The following is a 26,737-nucleotide window of genomic DNA, read 5'->3' as shown; positions in this document are numbered from 1 at the left end:
AAAAGAGAAAAATGGTATGCTTCAATCTGCATTTAGCCTCCGTAGTTCTTTCTGTGGATGTGGATAGCATTTTTAATCATGAGTCTTTTGGAATTATCTCAGATCATTGTATTGCTGAAAAGAGCTGTCTATCAAAGTTGTCATCTCACAATGTTGCTGTTACTGTGTACAGTGTTCTCCTGGTTCTGCTCACTTCACTCAGCATTGTTCATGTAAGTCTTTCCAGGTTTTTCTGAAATCCACCTGCTCATCATTTCTTTTTTTTTTTAAGTGAGGCAATTGGGGTTAAGTGACTTGTCCCAGGTCACACAGCTAGTACGTGTTTGGTCTGAGGCCAGATTTGAACTCAGGTCCTCCTGACTTCAGGGTTGGTGCTCTATCCACTACACCACCTAGCTGCCCCTCATCATTTCTTATAGCACAATAATATTCCATTACATTCATATACCACAGCTTGTTCAGTCATTCCCCAATTGATGGGCATCCCCTCAATTTCCAATTCTTGACCACAAAAAGAGCTGCTATAAATATTTTTGTACATGTGGGTCCTTCTTCCCCCCTCTCTTTTTGATCTCTTTGGGATATAGATCTAGTAGTGGTATGACTGGATCAAAGGTTATGCACAGTTTTATAGCCCTTTGGGCATAGTTCCAAATTGCTCTCCAGAATGATTGAATCAGTTCACAAGTCCACCAAAAATGCATTAGTGTTCCAATTTTCCCATATCTTCTACAACATTTATTATTTTCCTTTTTTGTCATATTAGTCATTCTGATAGGTATGAGGTGGTGCCTAAGAGTAGCTTCAACTTGCATTTCTCTAATCAATAGTGATTTAGAGAATTTTTTCACATGACTAGAGATAGCTTTAATTTCTTCATCTGAAAACTGCCTGTTCATACCCCTTGATAATTTTATCAATTGGACAATGACTTGTATTCTTATAAATTCTTATAAATTTGACTTAGTTCTTGGAGCCAGACTTTTAACCCAGGTCCTTCATCTATAAACCCAGTGATCTTTCTACTAACTGTGAAATCCTCATATAAAAATTAATTTAACCTCATTTTGGGTAGTAGCCTGTCAATATGAATGGGAATAAATGGTTGGTCTTTCTTACAAAACTGTTTCATTGAGCAGAATCTTTAAACAACAACAAATTGTAGTGTTTAGGGGAAAACAGCCTAAACTTATAATGAACTTTGTTTCAGAGATTTGGGGAGTTGTTATGAACTCCAATTTTTTAATTTATTTTTCAAATTTAACAAAATCTTTTTTTTTCTTCTTCCTTCTATCCTCCTCATTGGGGGAAAAACTCCATATAAATGCTTAAGCAAATTCCTATATTGGACATGTTGAAAAACTTTGTCTGAATGTGCACCCTGAGTCTGTCATCTCTCTATCAGAAAATGAGTAGCATATTTCCTCATAATTTCTCTGGAATTGTATTTGGTCTGTGTGTTGATCAAAGTTCTTAAGTCTTTCAAAGTTGTCTTTACAATGTTGTATGTTTTGCTCACTTCATTACATACATGAGTTCATACAAGTTTTCTCAGATTTCTCCGAAATCATCCACTTCATCATTTCTTACTATCATGGACTTTGCGTTGAAGACATAGAAGATCCTGAGAGGAAGGGTTTTTTCCATTGCTATCTTTGTATCCCAGGGGGCCTAGTGCAGTGCCATCATATAAAAGACATTTTATTAAATGCTTGCTGCATTGTGAAACCCTGGGTACCTCTCTTGACCTGTAGAGTTGTGTACTGAGGAATAAAGTTCTGATAGAGTGGAATTCTTTGGCATATGAGGACCAAAGCCTGCAGAGTAGTTGTGTCTAGAGGGAACAGTGATATTTTCTTCTGGACTTAGAAGGGACTACGAGGATCTCCCAAGAGACAGACTGTATGAAGGAATGGGAGGAAGATGTGATTTGATTGATTTAAGGATGCATGAGTATTTTGAGGGATGGTAGGTTGAAACACTGTGAAAGATGGGAGTAAGACATAAAAGGCAACTGCAGGGGTTGAACCACCACTGGGTGGCCCAGAGCCACAGTCAGATTGGACATGTCTGGAGCTGAGGCAAGAGGCAGGTGTAATTGTTCATTAACTTTCTCTTGGGAGAGGACTGATTCTAATGGGGGCATTTGAGAGGACAGAAGCAAAGTTCTAAGCCTCTCTGTTCTTTAAAGTTACATTTATAATTTCTGGATAATTAGTTGTGAATTTGCCAGCTACATAAAGTGGCCAATTATAACTATTTTATCTCTGTGTTTTATTATTTGTCTAGGGGGAGTTACAAAAAGTGGAAAGAACAGTGATTGACATCTGTCAGAGAGTGAAAGAGACAGAAATGCAAACTACGTTCAAACTCCCAGAGGTGGGAGAAAGTCCTTCCATACCACTAATGGGGGCTCAGGAGCTAGAAAAGAGTAATATGTATACACACACACATATATAGTTATATATAGTAATATATATGTGCACACATATATAAGTAGTAATATATAGTAATATACTTATGCATACACATATATATACATATATACATATGCACACACATATATGAGTATATGTATATATATACATATATATATATTTATTGCATAAATGTTCCAAAGCAAAGTAAAAGCTAAATCCAAGGTACCACTCCCATCTTAGTTCAGAGGTTCTTCAGCTGTGTTCTATGAACTTCAGTGCTTTTTAAAAATATATATTTTGATAATTATTCAATATAATTGATTCCTTTGTAATATTATGTTTTTAAATTGATTTAAAACATTACTCTGAGAAGAGACTCAAAGGATTCATCAGAATGTCTAAGGGAGCCATGATAAATACATATGTATTTATACATACTTATATATGTGTATATGTATATAGATATATGTGTATACATAAATGCATATATGTATGGGTGTATACACCCATACATACATTTCCTTCTTAGGTAAAAGCTGAGAAAGGAATTATAATATTCACATTAATGAATATGATATGTATAATGAATATAGTAATAATTTCATTTTCTCAAGAGCTCACTCTCTGGCTCAGGAGTCAGAGTTCACAATGCAGTTTAAACTGATTAGTCAAAACTCTGACAACTCTTACAATCACTGGACCTTAAGAGAAGCGAATTAAAGATTGTAGAAACTGTTCCCATCACAGAACTCTGGTTCTGTGCTGTAGGGGAGGTGGTCACAACCCCAAAAGACTTGATTCCAGAATTGTTGTATTGTATTTGTGGGTTTCTCAGGGGAACCGCTAAATGATTATAATCTACTTTCCTCCTTCCTTCTCCACTTGTGATTTAAGTATATAACCTGTGCTTTTACTTCAACTAAGAAAACATTTCTCACTCTGAAAATGATTAATTAAACTACTTGATTACTGGCACTCCTGTCTCTAGGCCTCCTTTGTGCTGCATGGAGCATTCTCTGGTTAGAGACTGGCTCAGTAAAAATCCTGTTAAAAAAGCCAGTCAATTCATTCTCATCAGGTAGTGACTAAGAATTATTGAGTCTTGCTGTCTTTCCACTGTCCCCTCCATATCATCTTCCATGCACCCCCATCTCTTTGTTGGGGAAGTGCATAGTGACTAGAGAGTAGGTCTTCCCAGTAGAAGGTGAAAGAAAATGACTGGAAAAGATTGACTATACCATTACAAAGGTAGGGCCCTCTAAACTTTCCTCTTTCCCTTATATAGGCAACTCTCAGGGACACCTGGCTATAACTAAATTGAATTTAATTGAATGCCTCTAACTCATTATCCTGATAGAGCTAAGAAAGCTAAGCAAAAAAACAAAGCAAAAAAAGCATATGTACATGAGGAATGAAACCATGATCATCTGTATCTGGAATAATTCACTTTAACAAAATCTAGAAAGACACAAAGAGCTGGGGGAAAAAAGGTTTAGAAGGAAAATATATATTATGAAGGGCTTTCTTATCAGGCTAAACTAAAATAATTGGGCTAAAGAGAGTAAGGAATGAGATTGGTAACATTGTGTAAAGGAAAATTGAAGCTATCCCTGAACCAGGGACATATCTTAAAACTTGAAAGTTTGTGACTGGTACGTCTGAACCACAGTGAAAGAAATCCTCTTACAGTAAGTAGATCATTGATTTCTAGATTTGAGCATTTCAGTGGATGCATTCTTTTCCCACAGCAGTCTGATGTATTTTGTTACTCTATTTGTGATAACTTGGCATTCAATACTTTAAGGTACATTGCATTATTAAATCTTTTTCTAAACTGCTATGTACCTATTTTTATGCTCTACCAATTTAGCTCACTCTTAACACTGCTGCTGAGGCTGTTTGATTGATCCAGCTTCTGGGTGTTAAAAAGTGCCTACAGACAAGTTTTTTCTAGTAATTTGTCTTATCACCAAGTGTTACCTTTGTCTACCCAAAATCTCCCAGATAAGCTTCCCTAATTAAGGAAGACAGGCTTGTTTTTTGCTATCATAGTAACCACTATAATTTTTTTCTCCTCTTTGAAACTCTTTAGCAATATAAGGATTTTTTTTTTTGGCATAAAGTTACCTATTAAATAGGCTGGATGCTTTCAGTTCCTACCAAGCCTCATCTTAAAACCCTTATACTTTGCTTCCCCCCCCATTTATTATTGGTTCAATCCAATATTTGGAGATTTGTCCATTTGTCTTGATGCTTAGAACTAATTTAAGAATAAGGAAAAAATATCCTACAGAACTGATTTTTTTAGTCATATTATCTAAAAGTCAAAAATGGCCACACCTGGTGTAATAAGAGAATTTCTGGCTAAACTTGCTTACCACCATTTACTCGAGGGGCCAGCAAGTGTCTCTGGATCACAGAGTGTTTTGTTGGGGAGTAAAGTGTAAGAAGAATGGAAGTGAGGGAAGGGTCCAGGTTCACATATGTGAAATTGAATTGAAACTGAGGAGTGGAAGGATTGGAGGTCACAGTGAGGACAAAGAATAGGGTTAAAGGTTGCAAGTAGGAAGGAAAGGTGACATGACAACAAATTCATTATGTAAGGTAATTTCAGAGTTCAAGAAAGTTGATGTGGAACAATTGCAGGTGAAGGCAACATCAAAGGTATGATCATTTGTATGTATAGCTGAGGTGGGGCGGGGGTGGAATAAGTCATGAGAAATAAGTAAAGGATTACTGCATGAAGGTGATTCCCAGAGAGCCCAGAAGTGATTAGAGGGAGCAAGGATTATAAGACTATTGAGTTAGGAAGAATATGGATCAAAGTGCGAGGAGTATTGGAAATGGTGGCCAGAGAGGTTATATCAGCAGGAAGAAAAAAATCCAGGCCTCAATGAAATACAGAGAATGTAAGGAATGGGAAAGAAAAGAGATTTAAGATGAAAGTAGGCATATTACCTATGGAGCAGATATTCCAGAGAGCATGGTAGAACGGGTAGGTAGTTTTAGAATGGGAGGTTAGAGAGTATGGAAGGGAAAGCTGGGTTGAGAGGGTTGGGAATAAGGGAGCAGGTAGTAGGAGGCTTTGGAGAATGGTTTTTGAACAATGGCAACTGGGGATTCAGAATCACTGGATTGGGGAGGTAGTTTGTTAATCTTTCAGGAATGAGTTCTCTTAGTTTAGTTTTGTTTGTTTTTAAATGTCCCTAAGGGTTAGGTCTTAGGTGTTTGGCAGAAGTGAATATATAGAAGGGGGTATAGGTACCCACATGGGGGTAAAGCAAGGTGCAACTAATCAATCAATAAGCTTTTTTTTTTTTTAGGCAATTGGGGTTAAATGACTTGCCCAGGGTCACACAGTTAGTAAGTGTCATGTGTTTGGTCTGAGGTCAGATTTGAACTCAGGTCCTCCTGACTTCAGGGCCAGTGCTCTTTCCACTGTGCCACCTAGCTGCCCCTCAATAAGCATTTTTAAAGCATCTATTATGTGCCAGGAACTATGCTAAGTGTTGGGAATACAAAAAGAAGCAACAAGTAGTTTCTGCCCTTAAGGATCTCACAAACTAATGGAGATACATGCTCCACAGTCTGGAAAATTCTGTCTTAAGGATTTCCACTAGAACCTATCCCTGAAATTCAAGGCTTTATCTTAGAGTGTAGAAATTGAAGAGGGAAGGGAATAAGCATTTTTTTATAGCACCTACTATGTGCCAAGGACTTTGCTAAGTACTTTTTACAAATATTATTTCATTTGATAGTTACAACAGCTTTCCCAGCTAAGTATTATTTTATCCCCATTTTACGGTTGAGGAAAAAAGTTAAGTGATTTGTCCAAGATCTCACAGCTAGAAAGTCTGAGGCCAGAAACTTAGGTCCTTCTGATTTCAACCTCAGTACTCTATCTACCATATCACCAACTGCCTCTGACCAGTGGGGTTTACTGGAAAGATCAACAAACTTGGACTCCAAAGAACTAGTTTTGATTTTTGGCTCTTCATTTTACTCCTTGTGTGACCTTGGCAAATTCATTTAATCCCTATGGGCATCAGTCTCCTAATCTGCAAAATAACAGGGTGGACCTAGATGAATATTGAGTGCCCTCCAGCTTTAAATCTATGATCATATGAACCCTCACGTTTGGAGATATTTACTCCAACCTCAGTAGATATGACCTAAAAACCCAAGCATACATTTCAGGAATCTATTAATTAGTTTATTGTTAATCTATTAATTAGTTTAGGAATCTATTAATTAGCTACTTGATATAATTAACTTTTCTCTAAGTGGGTTCATTTACTAGGGAAGCAAGTCTTGAAATAAAACCTTTTCTTTCTTTAGCTACTCAGAACTCTATTCCAATTGCAAATCAAATCTTAATGACTATATTAAAAGACAGCAATCATTTGGTCCCACTCTATTCCCTTTACTCCTTTCTGTCCAATGAAAAAGAGATTGACTGTGAAGTAGTCCTGTGCCCATCTACCCTCCTGTTGTATTCTCTTTCCTTTTCCTTTTGGCTCTTTAATTATTCAAACAAAGAAAAGAAACACTATTACCAGTTTATCTGACTAAAATGAGTATGGTTCTAAAGGAAGATTTATAAAAGTGTTACTTTTTCTTTTGAGCAGCAAAATACCTTTTCAAAACATGGACTATATTTTATACTTTTGAAAAAGATACAGATTTTACAACCAGTGTCTCTGATAAGGCCTCATTTCTAAAATATATAGAGAATTGAGTCAAATTTATAAGAATACAAGTCATTCCCCAGTTGATAAATGGTCAAAGGATATGAACAGGCAGTTCTCAGAGGAAGAAACTAAAGCCATCTATTGTCATATGAAAAAATGTTCTAAATCACTATTGATTAGAGAAATGCAAATCAAAATGACTTTGAGGTACCACATCACACCTATCAGATTGGCTAACATGACAAAACAGGACTACGATAAATGTTGGAGAAGATGTAGGAAAATTGGAACACTAATGCATTGTTGGTAGAGTTGTGAAATGATCCAATCATTTTGGAGAGCAATTTGGAACTATGCTCAAAGGGCTATAAAATTGTGCACACCCTTTGACCCAGCAATGCCACTATTAGGTTTGTATCTAAAAGAGATCATAAAAATGGGAAAAGGACCCAAAAGTACAAAAATATTTACAGCAGCTCTTTTTGTGTTAGCAAAGAATTGGAAATGGAGGGAATGCCCATCAATTGGGGAATGGCTGAACAAGCTGTGGTATATAAATGTAATGAAATACTATTGTGCTATGAGAAATGATGAGCAGGCAGACTTCAAAAAAACCTGGAAAGACTTAACATGAACTGATGAAGTGAAATGAATAGAACCAGGAGATCCTTGTACTCAGTAACAGTCACATTGTATGATGACTGACTTTGATGGACTTGGCTCTTCACAGCAAAGCAAGAATCTAAGACAACTCCAAGACACTCATGAAAGAACTATGGAGTCCGAATGCAGATGGAAGCATACTATTTGCTCTTCTTTTCCTTTGTTGTTTTGTTTTATTGCTTCATTCTCATGGTTTCTCCTATTAGTTCTAATTGTTCTTTACATCATGACTAATGGGAAAATATGCTTAATATGAATGTATATATAGAGCCTGTATCAGATTGCACACCACCTTGGGGGTAGGGTAGAGAGGAGTGGGAGGGGGAGAAAATTTAAAACTCAAAATCTTATGGAAGGGAATGTTGAAAATTAAAAATAAAAAAGAAAAAGATAAAGAACTATTGTATCTACTAGTTCAATCTTGTTAAAATCTAGTTTAAACATAACCACCTTCATATATTTCCTCATTACACAATATCTTTTACAAAGTTCTTTGTTTTGTAACTTCTTCATGCACTTTTCATAGATTATAGTTAGTTATCTGTGTATATGTGATATCCCTCTACTATAAATACCTCTAGCTTTTCTTGTGGCAGTGAGTTACAGCTTACCTAGGCCCATCATATGGACCTCTCCATTGCCTTTCCAGTGATTCTCAGTTTCACTTCTTTGGAGACTGGTGCTCAATCACTCCTGGCCATATGATATCATCAAAAGAATCCTGAGGTTAAAAAGATGGGTATTTGTTTTGGAAAGAAACTTGGATCATTAAAAACACTATATAATTTTCCAGAAGTGATATAGTCTACTTTCCTCCTTTTCAATTCTGAAATCAGCTGACTATGGATCAAGCCAATAGGCATCCTTCATATGATTGATTGAAAAATAAAATGGGTTGGCAATGTGGCAAAAGCAAGGGAAAAGTAATGGACAGCAACAGAGATCTACTGTATCAACACAATGTTAAGAGAATTAGAGGAAGCCTTCCCATCCTTTATCTCTTGGGTAAAATCTCCATGGAAATTTTATAGAACATGTGTACTGATCAGGGCAGAGTAAAAAAAAAAAAAAAAGATAGTATTTCTTCACTGTTTCTGGAGTCGGCCTCTAGATGCCCAAGGTTACGTTAGACTTTTGGGTTGCTACATCTAACTCACTCACATTGAGCTTGCAATTTCAAGGTGGCTTGAAAGCCAGCTATGTCTTTATTTCCCATCAAGCTTAACTCCTCTGGACTTCATAATGTCCCTTTCTTCTCTCTCCCCTCCCTTTTCAGCTGCCTTTTATGTGTTGTCTTTTCTATTAGAAGGTAAGCTCTTTGAAGGCAGAGATTGTCTTCCTTACTGCATGTATTTGTATTTCCAGCATTTACCACAGTGCCCACCACACTGTAAAGTGTTTAAAAAATACTAGTTGACTGTCTAAAACCTCCAGATTTTTTCCAGGCAAACTGCTATCTAACCATGCCTCCACCATCCTGTACTGGTGAATTCTTTTTTTCCACTCTAGTCAGTCATTTGCTTCAAAACATATTATTGAAAATTGTGTAAAATGCTCCTTGATTCATTTGTACTGGCTTCTAACAATCCAGTTAGCAGTGATACTACCTCATTTGACTGAAAGATTTTAAACTCATTTTTGTATACTTCCTACAGTGCTAAGATTACCTTCTTAACAGTAAAAATAAAACAAGCAAAAGGCTTAGGACTTGATGCTTAGAAAATTACTTTCAAATATACTATTGTAGAATACCTAACCTAAGGAGTTGATAGGGCTATGCAGTGATAAGAGCACTACATTCATCTTCTGAAGACAATATTGCAATAGTATGTGAGGATAGCGCACAAGATTTAGAGACAAGATAGACCTAAGTTCAAATCCTGCTTCAGATACTCACTAGTTGTATGACTCTGGACAAGCTACTTAATTTGGCCTCAGTTTTCTCTCCTGCAAAATGGGGATAATGATAGCACCTATATCATGGAGTTGTGTTGAAGATTACATAACATATGTAAAGTACTTTGCAAACTTTAAAGCATTATATAAATGCTAGCTAGTAGTAACAGCAGTAATAATACTGAGTAGCAGCAGCAGCAGTAGTAGTGGTGGTGGTGGTGGTGGTGGTAATAGTAGTAGCAGTAGTAGTAGTAGTAGTAGTAGTAGTAGTAGTAGTAGTAGTAGTAGTAGTGGTAGAAGATATTGGACCAGAAATCTGAAGACCTAGATTCTTGGCCCTGTTGAGCCTGACCTGATGAGGCACTTAACTTATTTAAGTTTCATTTTCCTCTTTTCCAAAATGAGAAGCTTGTACTAAATCAGTTGTTCTCAATCATTTTTATCTCAGGACCTCTTTATCCTTTTAAAAATTATTGAAAACCTGCTAAAGAGCTTTTATTAAGGTGGGTAATGTCTATCTATATTTATAGTATTTAGAAATTAAAAACACCTTAGTTTTATTATGAAAAAGAATTAATGAGCTTGTGGACTTGGGTTGGACTTGTGGGTTGGAAATGAAGCAGGTTGAAGTTTCTTCGTTGACCATTAGTAGGATCAAGCCTGTAAGTGTTCAATCGGGGGAGAAAGGGAAATTGAATATCTAAAACTTAAAAAAAAAATAAAAGATATGCTCAGATGATGGGAACAAAGATATCCCTCATATCCAATCAGTTACCAAGTCCTGTCCATTTTACCTTTGTGACATCTCTGAAATTTAAAGCCCTCCTGTATTTCCAACCTTCTTACATTTTTCTCATCACCACATACCCTGAGAATCAGTGACACTGGCCTCCTTGCAGTTCCTTGCACTAGACACCATCGCTCTCTTGATTCTGGGCATTTTCACTGGCTGTCCTCCATGGCTGGAACTCTCTCCCTTCTCATCCCTGCCTCCTGACTTCTCTGGCTTCCAGAGTCCTAGCTAAAATCTACTTTCTGCAAAAAGCCTTTCTTGATACTCCTTCATGCTAGTGCTTTTCTTCTGTTGATTACCTTCAATTTATTCTTTCTATATCCTATTTGTATGTAATTGTTTACATGTTGTTTCCTCCATTAATCTTGTGCAGTTCTTGAGAGAAGGAAATATTTTTTGCCTTTCTTTGTATCTCTGCATTTAGCACAGTATGGGCCACATAGCAGGCTCTTAATACTTACTGAATTGCTCTTCCCTGTCACCATCCCCTTTAAATCCTATAACTTGCAAGAATAATCCCCAAATTCTGAAACAGTTTTAGAAAGAAATTTATTGTGTCCTTTGGTAGGAAGAGAGCTGGAAAGAAAGCATGGCTCCCTCTGCAAGTCTTTGTTAGATTACCTGATAAAGAGTTCAGACAAGGGTGTAAGGACATTTGCCTGATTGGCCTCATGTAGAGAATTGGTAGTCTCCAAGACACAGGAAGCCTGAGATGTACTTCAGCAGGTAAATCAATCTAATTTGGGGAACCCAAAACACAAGCTTTAGGTGGAACCCAAAACAAGACCCGAGTGGACTCAAAACAAGCACGGGGTGGGATCTAATAATTTCTTACAACCATCTAGCTTCTCTAGAGGGTCTCTGAGGTTAATTTGACTTCTACAGTAAGCTTTCTGGATTAGACAATTTTCTAGCCACATAAAGCTAGGTTCAAATAATATTAATGAATGATAAATAAATATTTTCTCCACAAACTGCAAACATTGCCATCTGCCCTGCAGCTGAGCCCTAAGGACTAATGGGCCTTTCCATCTTCTCCATAGCTTAATCTTTCTCTCTCTCTCTCTCTCTCTCTCTCTCTCTCTTTGTTTACTGTCTTCTCCAATTAGAGTATGACGTCCTTGAGAAAAGGAATTGTCTGGCTTCCCTATTTGTATCTCTGTGCTTAGCATAGTGCTTGGCACATATAGTATATTTAATAAATATATTTTTATTCATTCATATGTATATAGAAGAGATACATACTGGAGGTGAAAGAATTATGAGGGCATCTAGGAATTAATATTCATGTTATCCGAAAAGTAGAAGATACCAAAGTTGTGGGAAAAGCTGAAACCATAATACCATTTAGAGATTCTCTTATAACAAGATGTCTCCTATTCATACATTAAAATTAATCAAGATTCATTGAAAGATGGAACAGAGATAATCTTTTCTAATGACCATCTGTTGTAATTAATATCAGGCAGGGCATAAAACAGGGAAATGTGTTTTCACCAAATGCATTCACCATTGTCTTAAAAGAGTTCTGCCACAGATTTAAATTTGAAGACATATTCCTAGTGGATAGTGAGTTCATTCAGATACTCCGTTCTGCAGATGATACATGTTGTGCTGATTGCAGCATGCCTCTAGAACACTGAAAAGCCTTTTGGAAGATACCTGCAAACTCTCAAGAGTTTGGTCTAAACATCCACATAAGAAAAATGAAGTAGCTAAATAAAGTATATTGCTCAGATTATTACACACAACAGTTGGATGAACAACATTTAGAAACAGTTCATCAGTGTGCACACACATACCCACCTCTCACAGTATAAATGGACAAATTGTTGGGCCTAGAAATAAACAGGAAGAGAACAGTGAACAGGATTGCCTTTAGGAAATTGTGAAACTCTTTAATTCTTCCAAACTTCTCCCAGAAACAAAGGCCCATCTTTTCAATGTCAGTATTTTATAGGTACTGAATAGCTGTGTCTTAGAGTGTAACAATTTTCAAGGAATTAAAAATGAGTATCACACAAAGTGCAACAGAAAGGTTCATTTTGGGTATAACCTGGATGCAACAAATTAAAATTCAGGAACTTTGAAAAACTAGAATAAAGGATATCATCAGGGAAATACAGGAGTGAAAAGATGAGTCGGTCACATGGTATGAGTGAGGGGATAACAGGTGTACAGTCTGAGGGCTTCTGTGGTATCATCACAATGTCATTATGGATAAGTCATTTATTAAATGTTAGTGGTATGCCAGGCACTGGGCTAAGTGCTGGGGATTCATATACAAACAAAAGTCCCTTCCCTCAAGGAGCTTACATTCTAAAGATGAAGACAAGCTATAAAGAGGTGCTGGAGAGGAGTAGGAGAGAGGAGGGTACTGGAAGGTGGCATAGCAGATAGAGTACTAGCCCTTAAGTCAGGAAGACCTAAGTTCAAATATGAACTGACACTTACTAGCTGTGTGACCCTAGGCAAGTCACTTAATCCGGCTTGCTTCAGTTTCCTCATCAGTAAAATGAGCTGGAGAAAGAAATGGCAAACCACTACAGTATCTATGCCAAAAAAACCCCAGATGGGTTCACAAAGAGTTGCACATGATTGAACAAGGAGAAAGGAGAAGGAACTGCAACAATTGTCATAGAGTTTTGGTTTCTGATAGAAAAGAAAGCAGAATATTGCTACCTGTTCCATGCACACCGCATGGTGAAATTTTGGGAGGATAGTAAGAGTTTCACGGGATGATCAGGCAACGACAGTTAGTGATCTGTAAATTTGTATCATCATGGAGTGGGGGTAGAGAAATGGGGCATCCAAATTGATTAGACCATCGGTCCAGCTGAGTATAATTAAAGAAACATTCGGGGCCCGACATCACTGGGTACCAAACTCCACATGCCTCTGGACAAACAGATATCTATCCCGGCAAAGGGCCTATCTACTTCAATGCACCAAAGTGGCTCAAAACGTTTTAGTGTAATTAAACAGACTGATGAACGACAACTGCAATCGGGTTTAGTTATAAGCCTGTACAGCTGGGCTCGGGCTGTTCTGCTTTCTGGCCGCCTCTCTCAGCTCTTGTCCCGGGATCTACTTCCGCCGCCCAACACCCTGCCTGGACCCGGACTCAAAAAACAAGCTCCCGCACTCCCAGCGCCACGGGAGGGGCGGAGAGAGTGAGGGACACCAGGAGAACTGCGGAGCATGCGTAGAGGAAGTGTTCCACGCATGCTCAGAAGCCGGGGCAGCTTCCTGAGGCGGTTAACGGAGGCGTCGCTCACACCTTCACTCCTCTTCCGCGCAGTGACAGCTGAGCTTCCCCTTCCGGCAGCCGCTGCGGAGGCGGCGGTGGCCTTTCTTCCCAGCGTAGTTACCGGCTATCACCATTTCTTCCTTCAGAGGTCTCCATCTGCAGTGGTGACTATGGGAGCTGGAGGCGCTCGGCATCTCCTGCTCCTCTATGCGGCAGGTAAGCGCGGGCGCTGGTCTGGAGGGAGGCTTCGGGGCGGCGAGGGGACGGAGGACTGGGCTCGCCCCCGCCCTGGCCCAGCTGCCGAGAGCGGGGGCGGGGGGGGTTAGGGGATAGGAGGTGGGGGAGGGACAGGCGGTGGTGAAATATGGGGGAGGGGAGTAAGAGGAGAAGCGCGTGCGCGCGCGCTGGAAGCTGGGTTGCCATCCGGGGCGGGGGAGGGAGTAGTGTGGGGGGTGATTGCGCTACCCGACGTTCCGCAGTTGTCCTCCCCCCTTTTAGCCTAGGCCTCCCCTTTAGTGCACCCCTTCAGTCACCCAAGTGAAGCCAGGTGCCTTCTGAGCCCACCTGCCCATTATCTTTGCCTGAGATGCAGCCTCCAAAGAGAGGCCTTGTGATGTAATGGGAAGACCCCTGGGAGTGCCTACTTTTAAGTTTGGGATGTGTGATTGGGTATGTCACTTCGTTTCTCTGCCCTTGTTTCTCCCTCTGTAAAATACAGAAGTTGTATTGAATATTTTGTAATCACCCAGCCCTGCAGACTTCTCTCCGCTTCCCATGATTTGCATATGGTAGGAGCTTAATAAATATATTGCAATGAATTCCAGGGAGGATGAAGGCTCTTCATTTGGTTTAACATGGAGGGAGAAGAGTAGAAGGAATGAAGCTTCGGGTGGATCAGAATCCCCTGAGAGTGAGACCGGGCAATAAACAACCTGCCAACTTGAAGCAAATCTTCACCTTAGCTTCTTAAATGTTTAGCCTAGCCTTATAATGGGGAAAAGTTACTGTGGATGGGGCTAGGCAGGAATATATCTGAATTTGTATAAAATTAGATATTGCAGAGGAAAAGTGGCAGCATGCATCACTGAGTTGACTTGAACCTCAGGTAAAGCGATCCCATAAATATAGAGCTTTTGTTCTAGTACCCCAAATTATTTTCTTCCATTAAAAGAGGGAGAGATGTGACCATAAGTAGGGTGAAGGACTTTAGTAGTTAGGTAGTCAGAAAGAAGCCAGAAGAAAAATTGTATGGTAGAGAACAGCAGGTTGTATATTTTGGGGAAGAGAAACACTGGAAACCGCTGTCACTTATACACAAAAGAGATGCATAAATACAGTGTACAATGCCTTAAAAATATTTGTTGAATGGAATGAACTCACTCTGTATTTTAGTTGTATACTGCAGTAAATTAAGATTTCTGCTCATTGTGGGTGATGAAACTTTTTGCAAAGAATATTGTTTTGCCTTAAAATACAAAGCTAGTATATATATATATATATATATATTGTATTCCTCTTCTTTTTTTCAGTTGCTGTATTTGGTCAGACTTTGGATGCAGATGTTGTAGAAGAGTTAGATGAATCGTGAGTATATGGATATATGTATATACATATATACGTGATTTAAAAAATTACCTATTAGTTACTTCCTAACATTACCTGTTAGTACTTCCTGAATATTGGTACATTTATAACACTAGGCAATAGGTGCTTTTGGAAGGCAGGCATCATTGAATCAATAAGCATTAATTAAGTGCTTACTATGTGCTAAGTTCTGGGGATATAAAGAAAAGCAAAAGACAGTTCCTGCTTTCTAGAATCTCAAAATTTAATATGCAAGTTACTTCAAAGGAGGTTGAGATTGTCAAAGAATTAATTTTCTTAGTATCTTAAACATGAAGGTGAAAAAAACCTAACTTATGTTAATTGTAGAAAGATTGCATAATAAATTTGTTAAATGGTGATTTATTGAAGAAATTATTCCATTCTTTAAATGTAGACAGTGACTGTTCAGTGATATGTAGTTCTCAAATTACTAACCTTTTTGGAGCTCATAATAAGTTTTCTCCTAAAAATAGTATTATGGATTGTAGGATCATAAAAGCTTATTTAACTTCTAGTATAACTTAAGTATACTATTATTACTAGTATGACTACTAACCTCTGGGCCCTGTGTTACAGAAAGAGAGAAGAAGTTTCTGCTTTCTTTCCTAGAAGCAGGAACAGTACTCGACATATTTTAAGAAAATATCCCATTTATTTTCAGTATTTTCTCATGTTCTTTTATGCTACCCTAATCCCTGCAGCCCCTAATTACTTCTATTCCATCCCTTAATAACACACTAATAATATGGTACAAGTGCTTTCACTTAAATTAGCTAAATCTGAAGTTACTCCCTTCTATTCCTAACCACACCCCAGACATTCCTTTAATTTAGATTTTTGAAGAGAAGCAATCAGATTTGACTAGTTGTGTAGTGTATTAGAGTGCTAGAGCCAGAGTGTCTTTGTTTCAATTCCAGTTCTTCCATTCTTATACTTATGCCTTGATCATAGGCAAATCATTAATATCTCTGGGCCTCAGTTTCATCACCTTAAAATGAGGGAGTTGAGCTAGATTTTTTCTAAGGGCCCTTCCATCTCTAAAGCTGTCATCCTAGAATGATATTGGAAATAATAGGGAGTTACTGGAGTTTGAGTGAATCAGGTAATGACATAGTCAGTGGACAAGTATTTATTAAGTACCTTCTACACGTCTTGCACTGTGCTCAATGCTAGGATATAAATTAAACAAAAGATAGTCACAGCTCACAAGGAGCTCAGACTCTAATGAAGACAACATGAAGCAGCTATGTCAAAATAAAATATATACAAGATGAATTGGAGTTAATCAACAAAGAGAAGACACTAGCATTAAGGAGGGTCAGGAAAGACTTTTTGGAGAAAGTGGGATGTTAGCTGGGACTTGAATGAAACCAGAGATAGAGAATTCCAGGGATAGAGGACGGGTAGTGAAAAATCTTGGAGTCTGGAAATTGGATTGTCTTGTGTGAGGAACAGGAAGGAGGACAGTGTCACTGGAGCTCAGAATATGTGATGAAAAGGTAGGAAGAAGTTAAGTTCTGTCCAAAAGAATGTTTTATGTTTGATTTTGGAGGTGTTTGGGAGCACCTGGAGTTTATTGAATAAGGGAGTGAAATGATCAGACCAGCTCTTTAGGAAGACTGCTTTGAGTGTTGAGGGGGAGTGGACTGAAATGGGGAGAGACTTGACACAGGGAGACCAACCAGAAGACTATTGCGCTCTTCCAGATGTGAGGTGGTAAGGGTCTGCACCAGTTTTGTGACATTGTCAGAGGACTTCACGGTGAAGATGTCCGGAAGGTTAGTTAGTGATACAGATCTGGGATTCAGGAGAGACATGAGGGCTTAATAATCATCTGCATAAAGATGATAATTGAATCTGAAGATATCATCAAAAGAGAGAGTGTGGGGAGAGAAGCAGTGAGAGCCTCTGATAAAATCTTTGAACACATCTCTGATTTCCTCTCACTTGTTTCTTAGTTCATTATAGTCCATATTTCAAAATACTTAGTGCTTCACTGAAACTCAAAATTACCAATGATCTCTTCATTGTCTAATCCAGGGCTTCTGAAACTTTTTTCACTCATGACCCCTTCATCACTTCTTAAACTGTGATTTGAGACCCACAGTTTAAGAAGCTGTAGATGGCCTTTTCTCAATCCCCATCCTTTTTGAACCCTTTGAAGCATTTGATTCTGTTGGCTACTTTTTCCTCTCTGGGTTTACATGACACTTTTGTCTCTTGGTTTCCCTCCTACCTGTCTGACAACTGCTTTTCAATCTCCTTTACTGTTACTGGATCATCATTTATATCAGCCCTATAACTTTGGGTGTTCACTAAGGCCAAGGCTCAGTCCTAGGCACTCTTCTTTTCTCTTTCTATACTATTTTCTTACTTGATGATCTCACCACCTCCCAAGGGTTCTTTTTGCATAAATGTGGATATTGCTTCAGTTTTCCTCATTTATAATATGATGAGTTTGACTCCATGACCTCTTAGCACCCTTCTAACTCTAAATTTATGATCCTATGTTGCATTTAAATGTAATTAGCTTAATTTTATTAGAAGTTCTGATGTTACTAGTTTGTTTTTTTTCTTTTTCCAAAACACAGTTAGGAATTTTTATGCTTAAAAAGGTGGTTTTTTTTAAACTATCCTATCTTGACATATAAGCATTAATATTTTATGTTTTTTCCTTGATTATCTAAAATTAGATTTAATTTACTAACTATAAATGGCCTGTAGGTCAACTGGAACAAATTTTTAAAATGAAATGAAATACAATCAATGTTGATGTGAGCGATGGACAATCAGTGTGTTTGGATGGAAATTTGCATTTGGTTTCATGTCAACAGTAGGAAAGAATGGCTATTAGATCGATTCTCTTGTTTTTGCTGCTTTAGCAAAAATATGAAATGTTTCTCTTAAAAGTCAGATTTGCCGTCTTCCTTAAAGCCACTCTGGTAAATAATAAATTTGAATGTTAAATTTTGCTTTCATAAGTAGGCCTTTTGCTGTTTTTACTTATGTTTTTACAAGTCTTAAAAAATGTTGTTAGAGATAAAGGTTATTTCAGGGTCTTGAAAGACAGTTCATTTTAATATCACTTTGCTGATGTGATTATAGTAGGTTTTATTGACTCATCTTGTAAAAATTAATGTTTTTACAAGTCCTGCTTTAAGTCAGTCTATTTAATAAAGTTGTCCTTTTGGTAAGTTATTTTTGTCCATTAACTCCTTGTTTAGTCTCCAAGTATTCTAAAAGAACTTCATATGCACACACATTTTCAAAGTATGTTGCCACATTACCTTAGTTAATGAAGTAAATGCATTCAGTAATGGCATTTAGTTAACCCAAATTTGGCTACTTGAGATATATTTAATGTAAGAGGCATAGTGATAATTTCCAGGACTTCAAAAAAAGGAAATTAATATAATTTTAAACCCCATTATTTTTTCCATTGAAAATTAGGACATTTGCCCTCCTCTGGTATTGTAGAATTTCTATAGTTCAGTGACAGTAACTCAGCAGTTGTATTTGCTATTATCTATTCCCTTTCATAGGTTAAAGACAGTGACCCATGAGTTTCATCTGTCCTGTCTATTCCTTTCCTTTCACAAATAAAATTTCTACCCTAGGTAAGGCCCTCTTGTGTGGACTATTGGAGTAGCCTCCTTATTGGTTTCCGTGCCTCCAATTTCTTTACTCTTGGTTCCATCATCTACACTGATAGAAAATTGACATTTCTCTCCTTTATATACTCTACATTTTAGCCAAGCTCGTTTGTGTATTTTTTCTAATATCTACATCATTCTACCTCTTGCTCAGTGCCTTTATACAAGTGGTACTCCATATCTGGAATATACTTGGTTTTCATCTTGGCATCTTAGAATCCCTAGCTGATTTCCGAGTAGAAGTGAGGTGTCATCTCCTGCACTGGGTTTTTCCTGATATTTCTAGTTAATAGTATTTTCCCCTCTTGAAATTACTGTGTATTTCTTGTGTACATGTTGAGCCCTCTTCTTCCGCCAAACATATAAGGTCCTTGAGATATGGACTGCTTCATTTATGTTCTTCTATACCTGTGCCTAATATGGTACTTGTCACATAGTAGGTACTTAATGAGGACTTGAATTAAATTTAACTAGTCAAGGGCATTCTTCTTTTACTTTCTTCCTCCTCATCTTGGATATTGACATCCTATTGGACATTTTTATTGTATCCTTTCTCACCAAAAAAGTCATTCTCCTTAAGAATTGAGCTTCCTTGCTTTCTGTCAGCCATCGTTATCTGTTATTCTAGGCAGCTAGATGGTGTAGTGGATATAGAACTTGAGAAGCCCTAATACCAATTCAAATCCAGCCTTAGACACTTAACTGTGTGACCCTGGGCAAGTCACTTAACATATCACAACTTGTTCAGCATTCCCCAATTCATGGGCATGCCCTCAGTTTACCCATATATAAAATGGGAATAAAAATAGTTGCATTTACTTCCTAGGGTTGTTGTGAGGATCAAATGATATCTTATTTGCAAACTTTAAAGTATTATATAAATGATAGCTATTATTATTACTGTATGGCTTAACAAAATATTTTTATTGTCCTTAGCTTTCTTTGACAGCATTATTTACTTTTGAGCTTTGGCATTCTTAACACTATTTGGCTGGGACTGGAGGTGGGGGCAGGAGCGGCATGCCAGGTTTTTGCATTCATTATTTCTTTCCTACATTTCAATCTTTTATGCTTCTTAAACATTTTATTGGTGTCTTGTGTTTTTATTTTATATTCATTTTCAAATGCTTCCTTTTCCTTCCTCTACCCAATAAGCCATTTCCTGTAAAAATGATTAAAAAAAAGAGAACAAGATAGTTCATCAAAATCAACCAACACATTGATTTTATCTGGCAGTATTTACAGTAGTAGAATTTTGATTCCCCATCTATAGACTTATAATTCTTTAATGAAAGGTGGATGGAGTTTTCTAGGGACTAAGTTTGGCCATTATAATTATAAGGCATTCAGTTTTGTTTTGTTCTTTCTAATTATATTTGGTTGTAGTAGTTTATGATTATTTTCTTTTTTAAAATTTTTATTGGTATCTTTTGTCTTTTGCATCTTCATTTCCAAATATAACCTTCATCTCTTCCTCACACAGAGACTATGTTCCTTATGGCAAACAAAAGCGAGAAAATAAAGCAGTTTAACAAAGCTAATCAACAATCAACTGAGTTTGAAAATATTTGCAGTACTCATAACTATAATTCCCTATGACTACAAAAAAGGCTGAAAGGTGCATTTTTCATCTCCTCAGAGCCAAGTTAGCTCATTAAAATTTCACTGCTTTAAGTTTTGATTTCTTTTTCTATGTACACACAACCATGTAAAGCATTTTGCAAATTGTAAACTGTTATATAAATTTTAGCTGTTGGTATAATTGTTTTCTTGGTTCTGCATGTGTCAGTGTGCATCAGTTCATGTGTTTGCATATTTGTTGTTTCTTATGACACAGTAATAATTCCATTACATTTATGTACAACAGTTTGTTTAGCCATTGTATGACTGATGTTTATCTACTTAGTTTCCAGTTCTTTGCAACTACAAAAAGTGCTGTTATGTATCAAGTATTTTGGTATATATGAAACTTCTATTTTTATCTTTGACCTCCTTGATGTGTATGCCTGGCAATGGGATCCCTGGACCAAAGGCTATGGGTATCTTAGTCATTCTTGAAGCACAGTTGCTATTTACTTTCTAGAATGATTTGACCACTTCATAACTCTACCAACGTGACTTTCTTTTTTGTGTGTGTGCTGCAGTTTGAAAAAAAAAAGCCTAAATAAAATGAGCATTTATTTACAGAATAGAATAGAAAAGGAAATTGTATGTGAAACTGTGAAACTTTAATATGCAAAGATTGCTTTTCCTTTTAGGTATAAAACATTGAACATGTAATTTTCAGAACCATCTGCATGTCTGTTTCTTTCTGACCTTTGTTCTGTTACTTTTTGTGCTTTAAAAAATTCTTCAATTATTCTTTTCTTATTTTTTGGCAATACTACCACTATCTCCCCTTTTCTTTTCTCCTGCCCCCAAGGTGAAAAAAAAGAAAGAAGGAAAAAAGAGCAAAACCTTAGTAACAAATGTCTATAGGCAAGCACATCAAATTTCCATTTTGGCTATGCCTGAAAATTTTTCTCATTCTGTTTGTCTATTTTCAACAATCTCTCTAACATTGACTATTTTCAGGTCTTCTTTTGAAAACTATTCTTGCTTTGACCACTTATCCATTGGAGAATGGTTCTTGTTTTTATATATGTGTGTGGAGAGAGAGAGAGAAAGACTGACACTGACTCTGTGTGTGTGTGTGTGTGTGTGTGTATGTTTGTATAAAATATATGTATGTATGTATGATGTCCCCAAAGCCTTAATACAGTATTAAGCTATTAAAGCTTAAATCTGCACTCAGATTTTGGGACTGTGTGTGTGTGTGTGTGTGTGTGTGTGTGTGTGTGTGTGAGATATAGGCTATCAGATCATTATCAGAGACATTTGTTGCAAAGATGGCTATTTTTGATAAAAACATTTTATATTTATATTTATATAACTTTTATGCGTGTCTTAACTCACAGGTACTATATACTTTTTGTAAATATTTCAAATATAATTTCTCTTTCTGTCTCTTTCTCCAGGGTTTTGTGGGAAATGCTAAGGATTTATTTTATACTCAATTTTACTGAATCTATTTGTCTTGATTATTTTTTTGTTGATTCTCTGGCGTTCTCTAAAGAACCCATCATATTGCCTTCATATGGAATTAATTTTGCTTTCTCTTTGCTTCTTTCTCATATTTTTTCCCCTTTTTTTGCTGTAGCTGTCATCTCTTTAACTATATCAAATAATAATAATGGAGACAATATGTATTCTTACCTTACCCTGGATCTAATTTTCTTGTATTTCTCCATTGCAAATAATATGAGATGGAGTGTCAATAGGTATCCTTGCCTTACTCTGGATCTAAGCTTCTCATATTTCTCCATTGCAAATAATATGAGATGGAATGTCGTGAATGAGGAATGGGGAGAAGGCCAGTTTATATGGATCAGAGTGTAGAAAGGCGACTAATGTCTAGTAAGCCTGGAAAAATAGATTGGGGCTGTCATGTAATAGGATTTTAAACATAATCACAGGTGTTTATATTTTATCCTAGAGATAATAGGAAACCATGCAATTTGGTTGTTTAGAGGAGTCATGCAGTCATGTCTGTGAGGAAAATTACTGGCAAAAGCATGTAGGATGTATTGCAGCGGTAAGAGATTTGATGCACAGAGACTAATTAGGAGGCTAATAACAATAATCTGGGCATCGAAGGGCTATAAAAATGTGCATACCCTTTGACCTAGCAATAGCACTTCTAGGGTTGTACCCCAAAGAGATCATAAAAATAGGAAAAGGACCCACATGTACAAAAATATTGATAGAAGCTCTTTCTGTGGTAGCAAAGAATTGGAAATTGAGGGCATGCCCATGAATTGGGGAATGCTGAACAAGTTGTGATATGTGAATGTAATGGAATACTGTTGTGCTATAAGAAATGATGAGCAAGTGGACTTCAGAAAAACCTGGAAAGACTTGTATGGTCTGATGCTGGGTGAAGTGAACGGAATGAGGAGAACGTTTTGCACAGTAACAGCCACATTGTGCTATGACTAACTTTGATGGACTTAGCTCTTTTCAGCAATGTAAGGATTTAAGACATCTTTCAAAGCCTCATGATGGAAAACGCTATCCACATCCAGAGAAAGAACTGTGGAGTGTGAATGCAGATGGAAGCATACTATTTGCTCTTTTTTTTTCCTTCTGTTTTGTTTTATTTCTTCTTTCTTGTGGTTCCTCCTGTTGGTTCTAATTCTTCTTTACAACATGAGTAATGTGAAAATATGTTTAATAGGAATGTATACGTAAACCTGTATCAGATTGCATGCTGTCGTGGGGAAGGAGGGGGAGAAAATTTAAAACTCAAAAGCTTATGCAAGCGAACATTGAAAACTCAAAGTAAATTAATTTATTAAAAAAAAAAAACAGTAATCTGGGCATGACATCAGAGCCTGCAGTAAGTAGGTAGCTGTATGAGTAGAGAGGATGAGTCAGATGTGGAAGATGTTGTAGTGGTAGAAGTGGCAAGATTTGGCAACTGATTGGTTGTGTGAGGTGATAGAGAATGATTAGAGAATAATTGTAATGGAGCTGGCAAGATAGAAACAGGAAATTTTGGTAGAAGGTAGGTTTTAGGGGGATGTATGGCATTTAAGAAGCCTTTGGGACATCAGGCTAGAAATATTCATCAGGCATTTGGTGATAGAGTACTGAAGGTTTGTGGAGACAGTGGGGCTAGATATGTAGATCTAAGAGTCATTTGTATAGAGGTGATAGTTAAATTGCTGGGTGCTGATAAAGTTACTGAGAGAGTCTAGAGAGACAGAAGAGGGCCCAGGACAGAACCTTGGGGAGCACCATTAGTTGAGGGGGCATAATATGGGTAAAGAATCAGCAAAGAATATAAAGAACGGATCAGACAGTAGAGGGAAGTGAACCAGGGGAGAGAGTAGTGTCACAAAAACCAGAGAGGAAAGAGTATTCAGGAGAAGAGGTTATTCAGCACTGTCATATGCAGCAGTTAGGTGGAGAAGTATTAGAGCTGAGAAAAGACCATCCAATTTAACAATTAAGAGATCGTTTTTAAATTTGGAAAGAGCAGTTTCAATTGTATTATTAAGTTAAATCCAGATTGCAAAGGGAGTGAAAGGAGAGGAATTAGAGATTTAACAAATGCAGACAGCTTTTTCTAGGAGTTAGGCTGGGAAAAGAAAAGAAGAAATAGGACAGTAACTTGTAGGTTTAGTAGCATCTACCATAATAGGTAGAGTTTTTAAGGATGAGGGAAGCCTGATATCGTTGAAGACAACAAAGAAGAAACTATTCGATGCAGAGAGGTTGAAGATACAAGAGAGAAGGGAATGATCAAGTATATATTGTAATAGGCAAGATAGGAGGGGATGGCATCCAAGTATGCAAATAGGGAGTTTGTTCATTATAAGAAAGGATGCTTTATTATCACAGACTAGAGGAAAGGAGGAGAGATTATAAGGTGATGTCAAGGGGTTCTGAGGTAAAGAGAATGGGAGAAGGTGGGGGTCACATTGAATGGCTTCAGTTTTTTCAGTAAAATAAAAGACAAGGTTGTCAGTTCAGAAGGGAGAGGGGAAGAGAGTATAGAGGGTGAGGAGGAAAGAGAATGTTTGGAATACCTTTTGTAGGGAGTGAAATAGCGTATCAGTTAGGGAGGAATAAAAACATTTCTTTGCTGTAGTAAGGTCCCAGTTGACCTTGGATAACATGAATTGTAATGTACCTAGTTAGCATGATTGGAGTATTTCCTCCAGCTTTGTTGAGCAGCTCAATAGGAATGGAGGAAATTAAGATGGAAGTACTCCAGCCCTGTAGTTTTACAAAGAGAAGAACAGCAATAGGAAAAACAGTCAAAGGATTCAAGAGCAGTAGAGAGTTGAAATGGCTAACTACTGATTGATATTCAAGAGAGGTGAGAGTGAACTCAATGTAAGGGTAAAATGCCACTGACTAATTATGCCAGGGATAAGAGGAGAAAGAAGAGAAACCAAAGGGATAATGTAGTAATGGGTTGCAGGTAGAGAGTATTATAATGCGTTATAGTGTAGGTAGTAATATAGTATGATTTCCATATATAGAATGTATAAATATATATTTATCAGAGTTTTTTAGTTTTCTCCTTTGGGAAAAATGTATTATAAAATTCTAATTTGAACACATCCATAAATCAGATGTATTTTTTTTTTCTCTTTTAGATTTAAAGACAATCGGAAAAATAGCATTTGGCTTGTAGATGTGAGTATATGACTTCGTAGCAGGTTTTCTTTTGGTTAATACTTTCTGTGTTACTTTCTGCCATTTTTTTCCTCCCTGAAAGAAATGATAGGGGACTTTTGAGTTTTTTATCTGAGTAATGCTTAAGTGTGTTGAATCAGTACTTGTATAGACTAATAAAGTAGAATAACCTGAGAATTATACCTAATTTTTCCTAATAGTGCTGACCTCAGAGTCAGTGCCAGGAAATCAATTTATTAGGTAAAACCATTTTATAATGTGGCCCTTTTGATACATCATTGCTAAACCCTCCTTGGATGAGGTCCACGGTAGGTCTGTCTTATACTGAACTCAACTTTGTAATAAAAGTGTCATAGTGAGATTATAGTATAATTTACTTATATACCAGACCTCCATTTGTCTCAACCTTAGCAAAGAGGGTTAGAATAAATCAACAAAGTCCACTAATGAGCCCAGACCTAATTTTTGTCACTTGTTTATAACCAAACAGTTTAGTCTCTTTCTTACTGAGTATTTTGTTAGAGCTGCAAATGATGAGCAAAATTGAATTAATTTGAGTTTTATCTTACCTTCCTTTCCTCACTTTCAGGTCAGGGGATAAGTTTAAATCTTATGGCATGGAAGGGCTACGGACAATTTATTATGGCTCTTCAACAGGTGGACCTGGCCAAGACCCCAGCCAGCTGGTGGCAGAAAAGGTCAGGTCCCTACCTGGTTGGGTGGTCAATGGATATTTATTTAAACAGGCCAGCTTTTTCCAGTTTCAAAACAGAAGCCCTGGAAGTTCCCCTATAGATATGGGGGGAAAGTCAGGGAAGCCCCTAGCAGTGTGGGGATATAATGAGAAATCTAATCTGAAGAAAAGAGCTGTAATTATCATCAACTATTAGTTTTCTTTTTGTATTAATTTGACCCCAGTGAATATAAAATATGAGCATATTCACTTGGGATTAATGACATCTGCACTATAGTGTAAAAACAGGTATCTGTTTTAAATGAACCTGGTATGATAATTTTTGAACATTTATGGAATACAAATTAACAACAGGTAATTTAGTCAGAATGGAATTCTTGATAGTTCAGAGGCCCTTTAAAAAATCAGTGTAATATTTTGCTAATGGTTGCTTTGACATTAGAATCACTGACTTTTTAAAAAAGTTTTGTTGCTTAATTCTAGTTCTATGCGCCATGGTGTGCACACTGCAGAAGATTGGAACCAGTTTGGAATGAAGTTGGTTTAGAAATGAAAAGGCTACGGTCTCCAGTTAAAGTTGGAAAGATGGATGCTACTTCCTATACTAGTAAGCCTTCCTTCTCTAGATATTTTAATGTGCTTATTATCAGGAATATTGATATTATACTTTATACACAACAATAATAACTCACAGTGGTGACAGATTAAGCAGTATCATTGTCTTTACCCTGGAATCTTCTTATACAATTAATATGTTAGTAATTTCTGAGATTATTTTTACATTAAATCAATTCAGTTTGTCTTATTAAACTACTGTTTGTTG

The 26,737-nt window shown here is 37.1% G+C and overlaps 1 protein-coding gene across 3 annotated transcripts in view; it reads left to right on the top strand.

Annotated features, from left to right (window-relative positions):
- The first annotated feature begins 13,713 nt into the window (after positions 1 to 13,713).
- TMX3 (thioredoxin related transmembrane protein 3) overlaps positions 13,714 to 26,737 on the top strand; it is a 100,916-nt gene continuing 87,892 nt past the window's right edge. For 2 of the 3 annotated variants that reach the window (XM_027852416.1, XM_027852418.1), the window contains exons 1-4: positions 13,714 to 13,929; positions 15,243 to 15,297; positions 25,181 to 25,220; positions 26,398 to 26,521. In XM_027852416.1, coding sequence (XP_027708217.1) covers positions 13,884 to 13,929; positions 15,243 to 15,297; positions 25,181 to 25,220; positions 26,398 to 26,521 — 265 coding nt within the window. In that variant the 5' untranslated portion in view covers positions 13,714 to 13,883. Of the gene's footprint in view, positions 13,930 to 15,242; positions 15,298 to 25,180; positions 25,221 to 25,809; positions 25,919 to 26,397; positions 26,522 to 26,737 lie in introns of those variants that run through there. The other variant, XM_027852417.1, reaches the window with a different exon arrangement.

The sequence above is a fragment of the Vombatus ursinus genome, unplaced genomic scaffold (assembly GCF_900497805.2).
Source record: "Vombatus ursinus unplaced genomic scaffold, bare-nosed wombat genome assembly UNPS02009573.1, whole genome shotgun sequence".
In the NCBI taxonomy this organism is placed as follows: domain Eukaryota; kingdom Metazoa; phylum Chordata; class Mammalia; order Diprotodontia; family Vombatidae; genus Vombatus; species Vombatus ursinus.
The sequence above is the reverse complement of the archived record's forward strand: the minus strand, read 5'-3'. Positions and strand labels throughout refer to the sequence as shown.